This window comes from Borostomias antarcticus (genome assembly GCF_949987555.1).
Source record: "Borostomias antarcticus genome assembly, chromosome: 19".
NCBI lineage: Eukaryota > Metazoa > Chordata > Actinopteri > Stomiiformes > Stomiidae > Borostomias > Borostomias antarcticus.
In genome coordinates, this window is record NC_140252.1 from 4,974,248 (window position 1) to 4,991,206 (window position 16,959).

Sequence of the window (16,959 nt, forward strand, 5' to 3'; positions counted from 1 at the left end):
GCCAGATCTCACATGTCAAACACATTTGCATACAAGGAATATAAACATGGTCACAAATGGTTCAACTAAGTTCTGAATGGTCAAGGTGTCAACTGGTCTTTGTATCAGCTGAGCTCTTGCCCCCCTTCCTCGGACACGGGGCTTCCTGGGATCATGTTACAACTGTAGGCTCACTGACTTCTTCTTCAGAGGTGTTATCTTTATTGACTCAGGGACAAAGGAATGTTGACTTTAGGACAGGACATATGTTGTCACTAACCTGTTAAATTACTTATAATAACACAGTTCTACCTAAAGTGAAGTTTATTCATTATTCTTAATAAATTGATTACTACATGAGAGTAATACAAATGTATTGATGTAATACAGTATAAAAATATACTACACTTATAAGGAAGGTGGTGCAACAACGCCCATAATTTCAGAACAGGAAACAGTAACACAGAAACACAAGCAAGACAGTACGGAAGTAGGCTACGGAATGGAAGACAAGAAAATATAAAGTAAGTGCAAATTACATATGATAACATGCATTGTTTTATGTTGTCTGAATCACAATAGCTTTCTGATTCTGTGGAATCTACTACACACTTAACAAGTCAAAGCAAAGAAGGACCTTTTGCAGAATATTACTGAACTTTAGATCAGAGACCTTAATCAGAGCACCATGGGAGGAACAGAGGTAATCCTAACATTAGGAAATGTGCTGTTAAGCTGTGTCATCACTAGAGTGAGAATATGCATGCAACCATTATGGTACATGTACAGCATGTAACACTTAATCTGATTAATAATTGTGATAGGAGAAGTCCAATAAATCCAGGTCCAGGCACCCAATGTGGGTTTGAAAAATGTAAAAGGTTAATTCAATTCATAGAGCTGTAGAGAAGTGTAAAAACACCTACGTGGATCAGCTTGTTCCTTTTTAAGGGTGTGGCGCAAGCCGATACACGTTGGTGTATTTTACCTGTTTGGGTCATAATTTCTCCTCTGCTCTTGAACTTGATTCCTTCCATGACCACTGGTGGTTGGAGGGACACCAGTAGCACTCTAATACCGCGTCTTTCCTCATAATTGTGATTGTTTGTGGCACTTTTGGGGGTTAAAAAGTCAACACGGGGAGGGAGTTGAATACTTTACATAAGTCCCTCTGTACAGTATCTAGTTCTGAAGGCGCAAAATATAGGTCCACCTTTGTTAATGAATTATCCAGTAAAAAAAATTAATGATTAATTTATCATGAGGATGAGAAACACATTCATAAAATAGCTCTCTGACGTGACTTTGTTACTTCTATTGAGGCTGACTATTGGAGATTCTGAACCAGTAGAACCGACCAAACCCAATCAAACGATTGGCTTGTTTTCAAGGTTCCTTCTGTCCATTCTGAACTCGGTAGATCTGCTTTTGTCCATGATGCTCCTTATACCTTCAACAGACTCTAAAGCTTGAAGTACTTCCTTCAGTCGCAGAGTTTAAATCCATGGCTTTGGCATTTGTACTTCGACCTGACACTGTTTTTAATTATTATTATTATTATATTTAATATCATTATTATTATTATTATTATTATTATTATTATTATTATTAGTGTATATTGTATTTGTTCTGTACATCTGTGTGAAATCTTCAACACTGTAAATGAGGGAAACCTCAGTACTTTACGAGTATATATAAAGGTTTTAAATTAAATTAAATGAAACAGAAAGGACCGAGAAAGGAGTGGCCTAGGCTCTTGTTGAAAATAAAAATATGGACGTGACAGTATGGTTTTGAAAGCAACAATATTTTAAAATGTTAAAATTTTTAATTTCTGACTTTAATATTATGTAGCCTATTTTGTATTATCAATTAGGGGTAGGGTCAGGTTAAAGGAGTAGTAAAGGGAAAATGCATGTTTAGCCCTGTTTTAAGGTTACTTATGATCATATACAATGGTTCAGATCAAAAAGTTGACAAAACTAGCACTTTTGAGAAAGTCTGATAATTGCTCTACCACCGTTTTGGTCATACAATGGATGTGGGTGGGCACCCTGAAAAATCATTCCAAAAACATGTTAAGCTCTTAATACCTTTAAATTGTATACTTTAATTCCAATTGGTTACCTTCCAAATTGTTTACTCAGCTTTTACTTTCAGTTAGCTTTAACCATTCAAATACATTGATAATGGGTCTGTATAATAAAAACAAGATAAAACAAACAAAAAGCCGGCACAAAACAAACCCCACGGTCAGTTGCAGGCCTGTTGGTGCGTCGTAGCCACCTATAATGGCTCCTTCGCTCCACTGAGCCGAATGGCAGACGGTTCACTCAAGCAGTCTCCCAGTCACAGCGCGCTCACAGCGTGTCCCACGTGGAGAGAGAAAATTGGACAAGACATGGATAATTTCTCTATGAACGAAGTGTCTTCAGATGTTGCTCAGACACTCCCATATGCTGAGCTAGCGATCCTGCAGTGTCCTCACTCCATCCCGACAGATCTAGGTCAAGGTAAACTTTATTTATATAGCGCATTTAACAACCAAAGTGCATTCCAATATAAAAACAGACAATACAAAATACAATATAAAGTGTAAGTCAAAGTTCAATAGACAAACTCAACATGACTAGGAATGTACTGTATGTCTACTATAATAGTATTAGTATTAGTAATGGTATGTACTACTATCTTCGAGGTAGTGCAGAAACAGCTGTCAATCTCCCCCGACGCTCCCAACTTTATATTGGGTGATTTTAACCACGTTTCTCTTAAAAAGACACTAAGGAACTTTTATCAATATGTATCCTGTCCAACCAGACGGGACAGGACATTAGACCTTTGTTATGGGTTGGTGAAGGATGCCTACAAATCTCTCCCCTTGGCCCCGCTGGGCAGAGCGGACCACAACTGCGTGCACTTGCTGCCTACCTACAAAACTGTCTTGAAGAGAGAGAAGGTTCAGACAAAGGACATCAAGGTCTGGACACAAGAAGCTGTGCTCCGCCTGCAAGCGTGCTTTGACTGCACGCACTGGGACAGCTTTAAGAGGTCCTGTGGTGATAACATAGATGCACTTGTCTATGTAATATGTTCTTACATTGTTTTTTTTAGGGACATGATTATTTCTTGTAAGCGGTTAAAATTTACCCGAACAACAAACCATGGGTGAATAAATCTGTGAAATCCAGCCTACAGAAAAAGAGAGCTGCTTTTAAGCAGGGTGCTTCCTCCTCTGACTTTCACACAGCCAATAGAGAGCTCAAAAGAGAAATCTTAAAGGCAAAGCAGAACTATAAATCTGAGCTAGAGAACAAGATGGCCACAAATAACCTGGGCTCAGCCTGGACGAGTATGAAAACTATAGCAGGCCTCCAGGGCTCAAAGAGTAACAACCAGATCAACATGGATGGCTTCAACTCAGACACTGAGTTTGCGAATGCTCTTAATGAGTTTTATAACCGTTTTGATAAATTTGATTTTAGTGATGAGGTCCAGGAGCTGAGGCACAAACTGGAGGAAGACCAGCACTTTAACATAGACCTCAGAGACGTGGAAAAGGCCTTTTTCTCAGTTAAAGTGAATAAAAGTCATGGTCCAGATAATGTAGACGCCTACTTAAATCCTGTGCGAGGGAGTTGAGTCCTATTTTTCATTTTATTTTTAATAAGTCTTTACAGGCCCAACATGTCCTCGCAATCTGGAAGGATACTGTGGTAGTCCCCGTCCCCAAAGTCAGCTGCCCCAAGACTCTCAATGATCTCAGGCCAGTGGCTCTCTCATCACTTGTGAGGAAAACCTTTGAGAGACTGGTCAAGACAGAGATCCTGACCAAAACAGAGTAGGCACCAGACCCTATGCAGTTTGCATATAGACCTAATAGAGGGGTAGAGGATGCCACAGTCACCCTGCTCAACCTGATCGTCAAGCACTTGGAGGAAGTTGGGTCACACGTTAGACTACTTTTTATTGACTTCTGCTTTTAACACAATGCAGCCTCACATTGTAGCTAGCATGCTTCTAAAACAGTTCGGCTTGAGTAACAATCTTGTGGGTTGGGTTCTTGATTTTTTAACGAACAGAACACAGAGTGAGGGTAAATGGATCCCTATTGGATCAAGTCTGCTTTTCCACGGGTTCCCCACAGGGATGTGTTTTGTCACCCTTATTATATATCCTCTATACTAATATGTGTCAGAGTGGGTTCGAGAAGAGAACCATTATGAAGTACGCAGATGACACAGTCATTATCAGTCAGCTACAGCCAGGTGAGACCAGTCATGGTTCGGTCGTTGACCATTTTGTAGAGTGGTGTGACGAATCATATCTTGAGGTAAACACAAAAAAGACCCAGGATATGATCATAGACTATAGGAAGCAAGCCCCCCCATATGAAGTTACAACCATCAAGGGCCAGACAGTTGAAAAGGTACAATCGTATAAATACCTGGGGACAATCATAGATTCAAAACTTAACTTTGGGGAGAATTGCGAAGCTGTGTGTAAGAAGGGACATCAGTGTCTTTTCTGTTTACGGAAACTGTCTTATTTTCATGTTCACAGAACTATGATGATGCTGTTCTATCACTCTTTTGGTGAATCTGTCCTGTCTTTCTGTCTAATGTCATGGTTTGGTAACCTGTCTCTTAAGAACAGAAACTCACTGAGTCAGATTGTTAAATGGTCTAGTAGGCTTATCGGTGAGACACAGCTCAGCCCAGAATCCCTGTACATGAGACAGTTGCAGCGGTTAACTGGCTCAATCTTAGCTGATAGGTCTGAATCTCTGAACTGTGTGTTCCAGCTTCTCCCATCTGGCCTCACTGTACCAAGATGTAAAACCAAACGGCACAGGTCTAGCTTTGTCCCAGCAGCCATCACCCAGTTAAACACAAACCAATGATCTCTTTGATGGTGGTGGTGGTGATAGTAATGATGATGACGACGACACTAAGGTTTTTGCTATTGTTGTCAAGGTAGTGTGTGTTGCACACCAGGGGACTCTGAGAGGTAGCAGTATTTAATAGCCTATGCAAGATGGTGGTGATGATGATGAGGATGTTGATGAACTGATCCTGTTTTTTTTTACTGTATTTAGTTATGTTTTTGCTTTGCATTGTCCTGGGTTGTACGACTGACTCAACTGCAAGCCAAATCTACCTTTGGGTATCAAATAAAGTAAATTAAAGAGCAAAACCTCCTATCTGAAAAATTCACTTTTTTGAGAAACGAAAAAAAAACAACAACATGTTTTTGTGCAGAATGCTATTTTTTAGGTATACAGAACTATGCAGATAGGAGGTTTTGCTCTTCGGCCATCGGTAGGCTCAATCATGGATCAGGATCCAGTGCAAGTTCAAACGTTGCCTAAGACACTAAGGTGTTTGATTTGATTCAGCTGAATAGGTTACATTCCACCCTAATGTTACCTGTCCCTCACTAATCTAGGTAATCAAGTCACTCCGCTGCCACTAGAAGTCGTTTGATCAACGATGCCTCCTGGTGGTTAGTGTGCAACACACTGTGTGAAAGACAAAACGTGCTGATGCCACGGTGCCACCGTGCTGCTGAATTTTGCGATTTCCAAAATTAGAGGCTCAGGCACTATATGTAGTAATGATCATGTGGTTTGTAGACAAGCCAGTACTAGGTAGGTACTGTTTGCAGGAATGTACTGTAGCAGAGTGCGTTGTTCCTAGTCAAAGAGAAGAGAATGTGGTTAAAAATAAAATGAGAGCTGTTTCTCCATCTTGTGAATGTTATTCTGTATTCAATTAATTGTATTTCAATTAAATGCATCACACAACTGTTAAGAGGAATCTGTTGTACAACCCCAATGTAAACTAGACCATAACCGGCATGGCTTTCAAACTAGTTTTGACCGTTCAGCTATACAATATGAGAATCTGGTATCTGTTCTACTTTCTGTAGTGATCTACAATGGCCGCATGTGGTAAAGAACTGTTGTTGGCCATTCTGGATGACCTGTCAACACGAGAGTTCAAAAAGTTTCAGTGGTACCTGCAGAATGAAGTTCTGGATGGTTTCCTGCACATCCCAAAGTGCAAGCTGGAGAACGCTGAAAGACACGACACAGTGGATAAGATGGTGGAAGCCTACCACCATGATGGAGCTCTGAAAATCTCAGTGGCGATCCTAAGAAAGATGAGCCTGAACAATCTAGCCGAGAGGCTGAAAGCAGGTCATTCTGATTTCTTATCTTAGCTCTTCTAACATTCAAATAACATCAATGAAGTTCAAAACAGGGTTGAAACCCAGCACCGCCTCAGGCAATCCTTCATAACCATCACAGAATGTAGAACATGAGTCTCTCACACAGCATCTCCTGATCCTCCCTGTTCTCTCTTTCCATACTGTAGGTGCTGAGGAGGCTGGTGAGAAGAGTTCAGCGTCCTGCCTTCCTGAGGAAGCCCAGCGCTCCTCTCCTCCTCCCTGCCTTCCTGAGGAAGCCCAGCGCTCCTCTCCTCCTCCCTGCCTTCCCGAGGAAGCCCAGCGCTCCTCTCCTCCTCCCTGCCTTCCTGAGGAAGCCCAGCGCTCCTCTCCTCCTCCCTGCCTTCCCGAGGAAGCCCAGGGCTCCTCTCCTCCTCCCTGCCTTCCTGAGGAAGCCCAGGGCTCCTCTCCTCCTCCCTGCCTTCCTGAGGAAGCCCAGCGCTCCTCTCCTCCTCCCTGCCTTCCTGAGGAAGCCCAGCGCTCCTCTCCTCCTTCCTCCATCACTGAGACTGGAGGGCATGTTGCTGCTCCTGCACCCCCTGATGGAAACTCCACAGAGGATGGTAAATAACCTGACTGTCTCACAGTAGAATAGTGAGAGTTGAAGGACATGGAGGAGATTGTTTATGACTGCTGTGTAAACTACTGTATGAAGAAACAGTAAAATAATTTAGTATTGAGGTCCCAGTGCTGTAGTTATGAAGTCGGAAATGTTTAAAATATAAGATAACATACTTGTTTTTGCTGATACATTATTATAAAGTGATAAAATCAATCATCAATCAAACTTATTTTATTTAGCCCATTTCATACAGAAAGGCAACACAATGCACTTCACAGGAAGAAAGGTGGGGAGAATGTACATACTGATCCCCCCTGACTTTCCAGAGGGAAGCAAAAAATACAGGTCACCCATTTGAACCAATATAGACAACTGTAAAAATTCTTCCATGACCTCTCTCTCTCTCGACAAGACAATCAAGCAAGCTCCTGGAAAATGTGTAACTGTATTAGCTATATCATATGATGCATATATGTGCTGATATATTGATAGTAACATTGTTTTTTATTTTTATATCTATCTGATGAAGGTACTGCATACAAACGTGAATTCCAATTGGCACTCAAACTAAGGTTTCATAAAATATCTGAAGGGAAGAAAAAGCATGACAGGAAGACACTTCTCAATGACATTTACACAGAGCTCTACATCACAGAGGCTCAAAGTGCAGAGGTCAATCAAGAACATGAAGTGAGACAGATTGAGGCAGCATCCAGGAAATCAACAAGACCAGAGACACCAATCAAATGCAATGACATCTTTGAACCCAGAAATGGAGGTACCATCAGAACCGTACTGACAAAAGGTGTGGCTGGTATAGGAAAGACAGTCTCTGCGCAGAAGTTCATTCTGGACTGGGCTGAGGGAAAAGAAAATCAGGACATCGAGTTCATCTTTCCTCTCACGTTCAGGCAGCTGAATTTGTTGAGAGAAGAAAACTACACTTTGGTTGAAGTTCTTCATGAATGCATCAGAGAGACTGAAGTGATTGAAAAGGGATTTCTCCACCACATTCTCATGCAATTACAAACGCCTGGGACAACAAACAATGATGAACGCAAATACAAAACGTTGTTTGTTTTGGACGGTCTGGATGAGTGTCGACCACCGCTAGACTTCAAAAAGAAGAATCGCTTTGATGATGTCACAGCGTCAACCTCAGTGGACATACTGCTGACAAACCTGATCAAGAGGAAGCTGCTTCCTTCTGCTCTGCTCTGGATAACCTCCCGACCTGCAGCAGCCAATCAGATTCCTGATGATTATCTTGATCTGGTGACAGAGGTACGAGGGTTCAATGACTCACAGAAGGAGGAGTACTTCATGAAGAGATTTCCAGATGACCAGGACCTGGCCAGAAGAATCTTCTCACACATCAAGACATCAAGGAGCCTCTACGTCATGTGTCACATACCAGTCTTCTCTTGGATTTCAGCTGAGGTTCTCAAGAAGATGGACAGAGAGCAAAGTGGAGAAATGCCAAAGACCCTGACTCAGATGTACACTCAGTTTGTGATAGTACAGATCAAACAGAAGAACGTGAAGTATCATGACAAAACTGGGACAGATCCACCCTGGGATAAAGAGAACATCAACATGATCCTGTCACTGGGGAAACTGGCTTTCCAACAGCTGGAGAAAGGCAACCTGATCTTCTATGAGACAGACCTGGAGGACTGTGGCATTGATGTCACAACAGCCGCTGAGTATTCAGGAGTGTGCACAGAAATATTCTCTGAAGATTATGCATTGCAGGACAAGGTGTACTGCTTCATGCATCTGACCATCCAGGAGTTTCTGGCTGCTCTCTATGTGTTTCTGTCATTCCACAATGACAATGTTCTAGCAATGCAGCAATCCATTAAATGGAAAATGGCAAACTGGTTTAAATATAAACCTGCTGTCACATTCTACAAGAGTGCTGTGGACACGGCCTTGCAGAGTAAGAATGGACACCTGGACCTTTTCCTCCGCTTCCTCCTGGGCCTCTCACTGGAGTCCAATCAGACCCACTTACGAGGCCTATTGAAACAGACAAGAAGCAGCCCACAGAGCCATGAGGAAACAGTCCAGTGCATCAAGAAGCAGATCAAGAAGAACCCCTCTTCAGAGAGATGCATCAATCTGTTCCACTGTCTGAATGAATTAAAGGACTGTTCTCTAGTGGAGGAGATCCAACACTACCTGAGCTCAGGAGGTCTCTCTGAGGAAGATCTCTCACCTGCACAGTGGTCAGCTCTGGTCTTTGTGTTGCTGACATCGGAAGAGGAGCTGGCTGTGTTTAACCTGAAGAACTACTCCAGATCAGAGGAAGGTCTTCTGAGGCTGCTGCCAGTGGTCAAAGCCTCTACAACTGCTATGTACGTACAATATGAGGATATTTGATTTAATCATAGGGTGTCAATTATGTTTTCAAGCAACATATTTGTCTTTTCTGTTTTCAAAATATAATTCCACCATTATATGAAAACATGAAGCTGAGTAGGCTATACTTATTTATCATTCAGGCTGAGTAGCTGTAACATCTCAGTGCAATGCTGTGAAGCGCTGGCCTCAGCCCTCATCTTTTTGCTCAGTTATCCATGTCAGAGCTGTTAGCCCAGTTAGCAGTAGAGCATGAGAGTCTCAATCTCTGGGTGGCAGGTACCCCACTTGCGCAATAATTAGGTGGGCTAGCTTGCAAAAGCTAGCCCAACTTGTGATATTCCCACTATTTCTTTCTTTATTATTATTAGGTGGGCTAGCTTGCAAAAGCTAGCCCAACTTGTGATATTCCCACTATTTCTTTCTTTCTTTCTTATTATTTTTCTTCTCCCCGTTTTTTGTCTCCTTTATAACTTCTTCATACTTTGTGCTAGAAACTTCATTCAAACTTGTTCACGATATTTAGCTCTTTAACGGATGTATTCAGATTTTTGATATTTGTTATAGTTTTTTAGTAATTTAACTTTTAATAGTCATTTTTGTGCTATTGAAACTGCTGGTGGAGTGTTCAGTATCATTATGTTTTTAGAGTGGTGGCAGCTGTTGCTTTGAAAATATTTACACATTGTGTAAACTGCTGGCACTCCTACAGTTTTGAAAGCTCACACACGTATTATACATCAAAACTTTCACACAACTGTGCTGATTCGTACAATGTAAGTATCTCAGCTGTGTGACTTATACTTTTCGCTGTATGATGATTTGTTCGGCAACTGCGCTCCCCATTGAAACGTATGGCGCTGCACTCTAGCTTTTGCTGCTAATTTAGCATTTTTCCCCATTTTCTAACTTGTCGCTATGCCTACAATTTTAACAGCTCGTACACATACAGTATTATACATCTAAACGTTCACACAACTGTGCTGATTCGTACAATGTAAGTATCTAAGCTGTGTGACTTACCATTTTTGAGGTATGACGATTTGTTCGGCAACTGTGCTCCCCATTGGAACGTATGGCAACGCACTGTAACTTTTGAGCTGCTAATTTTGCATTTTTACCCTTTTTCTAACTTGTCGTCATACCTACATTGTTTAAGCTATACAGACATATTATACATAGAAATGTTCTGCAAGTTCTCAGGATCCCTATGGTGTCAATATATAAGCTGTAACATTTATAGTTTTCGCGATGGAGCTGTCTGAAGCGGACCATGTCTAGGATCAGAGTGTCAGTTGGGATTAGACTGGTGGCAGCTGTTGCTTTTTTTGAATTTGTGTGCATGTGCAGCATGTCTTAAAGGTACAGGCACCCTTTTATAACTAATGTGGTAGCACAGAACTCCAGTGGAGTCAAAGTGGAATAGAGACACAAGATCTTCACTGGTGGGGGCCGGTGGGTAGCCCGGAGAGGAGTACACCGTCCCTGACTAGCTATGACCAAGGGGGGAGCCTCGCCACCACGCCACTATTCATGTCACAGAACCCACTTTTCAGCCCCTGAGTGGGCTAGAGACACACAGTCTTCAATGGTGGATGCATGGTCACTGTACTGTCCCCGAGTAGCTGTGACCCAAGGGGGCGGAGCCTAACCAGCACGCCACTATCCACGCCACGGGCCCCACAACTCAGCCCCTGAGTGGGCTAGAGACACACAGTCTTCACCGGTGGAGTCAGGTAGGTGGCCCGGAGAGGATTACACTGTCCCCGACTGTCTCTGACCTGAGGGGGCAGTCTCTCACCACCACGCCACGGGCCCCACAACTCAGCCCCTGAGTGGGCTAGAGACACATGGTCTTCACCGGTGCGGGCGGGTAGCTGGCCCGGAGAGGGGTACACTGTCCCCAACCAGCTCTGACCTGAGGGGGCGGAGTCTCACCACCACGCCACAGAACCCACTTATCAGCCCCTGAGTGGGCTAGAGATACACAGTCTTCAATGGTGGATGCATGGAAATTGCCCGGAGGTCACTGTACTGTCCCCAACTAGCTGTGACCTAAGGGGGCGGAGCCTAACCAGCACGCCACTATCCACGCCACAGGCCCCACAACTCAGCCCCTGAGTGGGCTAGAAACACACGGTCTTCACCGGTGGAGTCAGGTAGGTGGCCCGGAGAGGATTACACTGTCCCCGACTGTCTCTGACCTGAGGTGTTGGAGTCTCACCACCACGCCACGGGCCCCAAAACTCAGCCCCTGAGTGGGCTAGAGACAGATGGTCTTCACCGGTGCGGGCGGGTAGGTTGCCCGGAGAGGGGTACACTGTCCCTGACCAGCTCTGACCTGAGGGGGTAGAGTCTCGCCACCACGCCACAGACCCCACAATTCAGCCCCTGAGTGGGCTAGAGACCCAGGTCTTCGCCGGTGAGTGCATGGAGATTGCCCGGTCCGTAGTAGTTCTAGCAGTAGCTGTTACATACAGCTGCAGCAGCTAGCCCACCTCACATTTTCTCCAGGAAATGTTCTTTCTAGTTATTAGGTGGGCTAGCTTGCAAAAGCTAGCCCAACTTGTGATATTCCCACTATTTCTTTCTTTCTTTATTAGGTGGGCTAGCTTGTAAGAGCTAGCCCAACTTGTGATATTCCCACTATTTCTTTCTGTCTTTCTTTCTTTATTAGGTGGGCTAGCTTGTAGAAGCTAGCCCAACTTGTGATATTCCCACTATTTCTTTCTTTCTTTATTAGGTGGGCTAGCTTTCAAAAGCTAGCCCAACTTGTGATATTCCCACTATTTCTTTCTTTCTTTCTTTATTAGGTGGGCTAGCTTGTAAAAGCTAGCCCAACTTGTGATATTCCCACTATTTCTTTATTATTCTTCTTCTTCTTCTTCTCCCCCTTTTTTGTCTCCTTTATAACTTCTTCATACTTTGTGCTAGAAACTTCATTCAAACTTTAAAATGTTCACGATGTTTAGCTCTTTAACGGATGTATTCAGATTTTTGATATTTTTTATAGTTTTTTAGTAATTTAACTTTTAATAGTCATTTTTGTCTTCCTTCCTTCCTTCCTTCCTTCCTTCCTTTCTTCCTTCCATCCTTCCTTCCTCCTTTCTTCCCTTTCCTTCCCCTTCCCTTCCTTCCTTCCTTCCTTTCTTCCTTTCTTCCTTCCATCCTTCCTTCCCTCTTTCTTTCTTTCTTTCTTTCTTTCTTTCTTTCTTTCTTTCTTTCTTTCTTTCTTTCTTTCTTCCTTCCTTCCTTCCTTCCATCCATCCTTCCTTCCTTCCTTCCTTCCATCCTTCCTTCCTTCCATCCTTCCTTCCATCCTTCCATCCTTCCATCCTTCCATCCTTCCTTCCCTTCCCTTCCTTCCTTCCTTCCATCCTTCCATCCTTCCTTCCTTCCATCCATCCATCCATCCTTCCATCCTTCCTTCCATCCATCCTTCCTTCCCTTACTTCCATCCTTCCTTCCGTCTTTCTTTCTTTCCTTCCTTCCTTTCCTTCCTTCCATCCTTCCTTCCTTCCTTCCTTCAATCCTTCCTTCCTCCTTTCTTCCCTTTCCTTCCCCTTCCCTTCCTTCCTTCCTTCCTTCCTTTCTTCCTTTCTTCCTTCCCTTACTTCCATCCTTCCTTCCGTCTTTCTTTCTTTCTTTCCTTCCTTCCATCCTTCCTTCCTTCCTTCCTTCCTTCCTTCCATCCTTCCTTCCTCCTTTCTTTCCTTCCCCCCTTCCTTCCTTCCTTCCTTCCTCCTTTCTTTCCTTCCCCCCTTCCTTCCTTCCTTTCTTTCTTTCTTTCTTTCTTTCTTTCTTTCTTTCTTTCTTTCTTTCTTTCTTCCTTCCTTCCTTCCTTCCATCCATCCTTCCATCCTTCCTTCCATCCTTCCTTCCATCCTTCCTTCCATCCTTCCATCCATCCATCCTTCCTTCCTTCCATCCTTCCTTCCTTCCTTCCCTTCCCTTCCCTTCCCTTCCCTTCCCTTCCCTTCCTTCCATCCTTCCATCCTTCCATCCTTCCTTCCTTCCATCCATCCATCCTTCCATCCTTCCTTCCCTTCCCTTCTTTCTCTTTCCTTCCTTCCTTCCATCCTTTCTTTCTTTCTTTCTTTCTTTCTCTTTCTTTCTTTCTTTCTTTCTTTCTTTCTTTCTTTCTTTCTTCCTCAAAGAAATATTCAGAATGACACTCTTTTTCAGGCTGCAAACTCATATTAATATATTTTCTCCTCTTTCAGCTATTGAACTCAATAAAACTATGAGTTATGATGAGTGGTCTAATCTATTTTTGAGTGTAGTACTAGCAGTACTCGTAACAAACACCTACTGCAACACCTCCACAGCTACTGGTCCGCCCGGGGTGGGCTATAGACACATGGTCTCCAATGAGGGGTGCATTGGGATGGCCTGGCAATCACTGACCTGCCCCCCACAACCTCTGATCTGAGGGGGCGGAGTCTCGCCACCACGCCACTATCCACACCACCGTCCCCACATCTCAGACCCTGAGTTGGCTAAAGATGCAGTTTTCACGGTTGGGTGCATGTGGGTGGTCCGGGGAGCAGTACGCTGTCCTAGACCGGCTCTGAACCGAGGAGGCGGAGTCTCGTCACAACGCCACTATCCACGCCACTGTCCCCACATCTCAGCCCCTGAGTGAGCTACAGACAAACGGTCTTCACTGGTGGGTGGATGGAGATTGCCCGGATGTCAGTGCACTGCCCCCGACCTGCTCTGACCAGAGGGGGCGGAGTCTTGCCATCACGCCACTATCCATGCCACGGACCTCACAACACAGCCTCTGAGGTGGCTAGAGACACACAGTCTTCACTGGTTAAGGCGGGTAGGTGGCGCGGAGAGGGGTACACTGTTCTCGACCAGCTCTGACCTGAGGGGGCGGAGTCTCACCACCATGCCACTGTCCACGCCACAGACCCCACAACTCAGCCCCTGAGTGGGCTAGAGACGCACGGTCTTCACTGGTGGGTGCATGGAGATTGCCCGGATGTCAGTACACTGCCCCCGACCTGCTCTGACCGGAGGGGGCGGAGTCTCGCCATCACGCCACTATCCACGCCACGGACCTCACAACACAGCCTCTGAGGTGGCTAGAGACACACAGTCTTCACTGGTGAAGGCAGGTGTGTAGCCCGGCATGGCCTTCACTATCCACGACCGGCTCTGACCCAAGGGGGCGGAGTCTCGCCATCACGCCACTGAACATGCTACGGACACCACAACTCAGCCCTTGAGTGGGCTGGAGACACACGGTCTTCACTGGTGAAGGCAGGTGGATAGCCCGGTGCGGCCTACACTGTTCACGCCTGGCTCTTAACCAAGCGGGCGGAGTCTCGCCACCACGCCACAGACCCCACAACTCAACCCCTGATTGAGCTAGAGACACAGTCTTCACCAGTGGGTGCAAGGAGACTGCCCAGAGGTCTTCATGGTGGAGTCAGGTAGGTGGCCCGGAGAGGGGTACACTGTCCCCGACTGGCTCTGACCTGAGGGGGTGGAGTCTCACCACCACGCCACTATCCACGCCACAGACCCCACAACTCAGTCCCTGATTGGGCTAGAGACGCACGGTCTTCGCCGGTGGGTGCATGGAGATTGCCTGGTCCGTAGTAGTTCTAGCAGTAGCTGTTACATACAGCTGCAGCAGCTAGCCCACCTCACATTTTCTCCAGGAAATGTACTTTCTAGTTATTATTATTCTCCCCGTTTTTTGTCTCCTTTATAACTTCTTCATACTTTGTGCTAGAAACTTCATTCAATCTTTAAAATGTTCACGATGTTTAGCTCTTTAACGGATGTATTCAGATTTTTTATAGTTTTTATAGTTTTTTAGTAATTTAACTTTTAATAGTAATTTTTGTGCCATTGAAACTGCTGGTGGAATGTTCAGTATCATTATGTTTTTAGAGTGGTGGCAGCTGTTGCTTTTAAAATATTTACACATTTTGTAAACTGCTGGCACTCCTACAGTTTTGAAAGCTCACACACTTATTATACATCAAAACTTTCACACAACTGTGCTGATTCGTACAATGTAAGTATCTAAGCTGTGTGACTTATACTTTTCGCTGTATGACGATTTGTTCGGCAACTGCGCTCCACATTGAAACATATGGCGCTGCACTCTAGCTTTTGAGCTGCTAATTTTGCATTTTTACTATTTTTCTAACTTGTCGCTATGCCTACAGTTTTAACAGCTCATACACATATTATATATCGAAACGTTCCCATAACTGTGCTGATTCGTACAATGTAAGTATCTAAGCCGTGTGACTTATAGTTTTCGCTGTATGATGATTTGTTCGGCTACTGCGCTCTCCATTGAAACGTATGGGCCCACACTACCTTTTGAGCTGCTAATTTTGCATTTTTACCCTTTTTCTAACTCGTCGCCATGCCTACAGTTTTTAAGCTACACGGACATATCATAGCCTAAAATGTTCAGCATTTTCTCAGGATTCCTACGGTGTCAATATCTAGGCTGTGACCTTTATACTTTTTGAGAGAGAGCTGTCTGAAGCCAACATGCCTTTCCATTGAACTGAATGAGAGGATGCTCACAGTGTCAGTTGGGATTTGAATTTGGGGACATGTGCAGGCTCTCTGTACAGGCACCCTTTTATGACTACTGTGGTAGCATTCATATTCCATCCTCCATCCATCCATCCTTCCCTTCCTTCCTTCCTTCCTTCCTTTCTTCCTTCCTTCCATTCTTCCATCCTTCCTTCCTTCCTTCCATCCTTCCTTCTTGCTTTCTTTCTTTCCTTCCTTCCTTCCCTCCTTCCTTCCTTCCTTCCTTCCTTCCTTCCTTCCTTCCTTCCTTCCCTTCCTTCTTTCTTTCTTTCCTTCCTTCCTTCCTTCCATCCTTCCCTTCCCCCCCTTCCATCCTTCCTTCTTTCTTCCTTTCTTTCCTTCCTTCCATCCTTCTTTCTTTCCTTCCTTCCTTCCTTCCATTCTTCCATCCTTCCTTCCTTCCTTCCATCCTTCCTTCTTGCTTTCTTTCTTTCTTTCCTTCCTTCCTTCCTTCCTTCCTTCCTTCCCTTCCTTCTTTCTTTCTTTCCTTCTTTCTTTCCTTCCTTCCTTCCTTCCTTCCTTCCATCCTTCCCTCCCCCCCCTTCCATCCTTCCTTCTTTCTTCCTTTCTTTCCTTCCTTCCATCCTTCTTTCTTTCCTTCCTTCCGTCCTTCCTTCCATCCTTCCTTCCTCCTTTCTTTCTTTACTTCATTCCATCCTTCCTTCCATCCTTCCATCCTTCCTTCCATCCTTCCTTCCATCCCTTCCATCCATCTTTCTTTCTTTCCTTCCATCCTTCCTTCCTTTCATCCTTCCTTCCATCCTTCCTTCCCTCCTTCTTTCTTTCTTTCCTTCCTTCCATCCTTCCTTCCTTTCCTTCCTTCCATCCTTCCTTTCCTTTCCTTTCTTCCTTCCTTCCTTCCATCCTTCCTTCCTTTCCTTTCCTTTCCTTTCCTTTCCTTCCTTCCTTCCTTCCATCCTTCCTTCATTTCCTTTCTTCCTTCCTTACATCCTTCCTTACATCCTTCCTTTCCTTTCTTTCTTTCTTCCTTCCTTCCTTCCTTCCTTCCTTCCTTCCTTCCTTCCTTCCTTCATTCCTTCCTTCCTTCCTTCCTTCCATCTTTCCTTCCTTTCCTTCCTTCCATCCTTCCTTCCTTTCCTTTCTTCCTTCCTTCCATCCTTCCTTCCTTCCATCCATCCTTCCATCCTTCCATCCTTCCTTCCTTCCATCCTTCCTTCCATCCTTCCTTTCCTTCCTTCCATCTTTCCTTCCTTTCCTTCCTTCCTTCCATCCTTCCTTCCATCCTT

At 44.3% G+C, this 16,959-nt stretch overlaps 1 protein-coding gene across 1 annotated transcript in view; it reads left to right on the forward strand.

The window, feature by feature from the left end:
* Nucleotides 1-3,836: 3,836 nt before the first annotated feature.
* The window catches only part of LOC311321594 (NACHT, LRR and PYD domains-containing protein 14-like), a gene marked incomplete at both ends in the record, with an annotated part of 74,542 nt that continues 61,419 nt past the window's right edge, over nucleotides 3,837-16,959 (forward strand). The window contains 5 exons of the mRNA XM_084453587.1: nucleotides 3,837-3,932; nucleotides 4,178-4,247; nucleotides 5,939-6,181; nucleotides 6,360-6,374; nucleotides 7,365-9,132. Coding sequence (XP_084309713.1) covers nucleotides 3,837-3,932; nucleotides 4,178-4,247; nucleotides 5,939-6,181; nucleotides 6,360-6,374; nucleotides 7,365-9,132 — 2,192 coding nt within the window. The remainder of the gene's footprint in view (nucleotides 3,933-4,177; nucleotides 4,248-5,938; nucleotides 6,182-6,359; nucleotides 6,375-7,364; nucleotides 9,133-16,959) is intronic.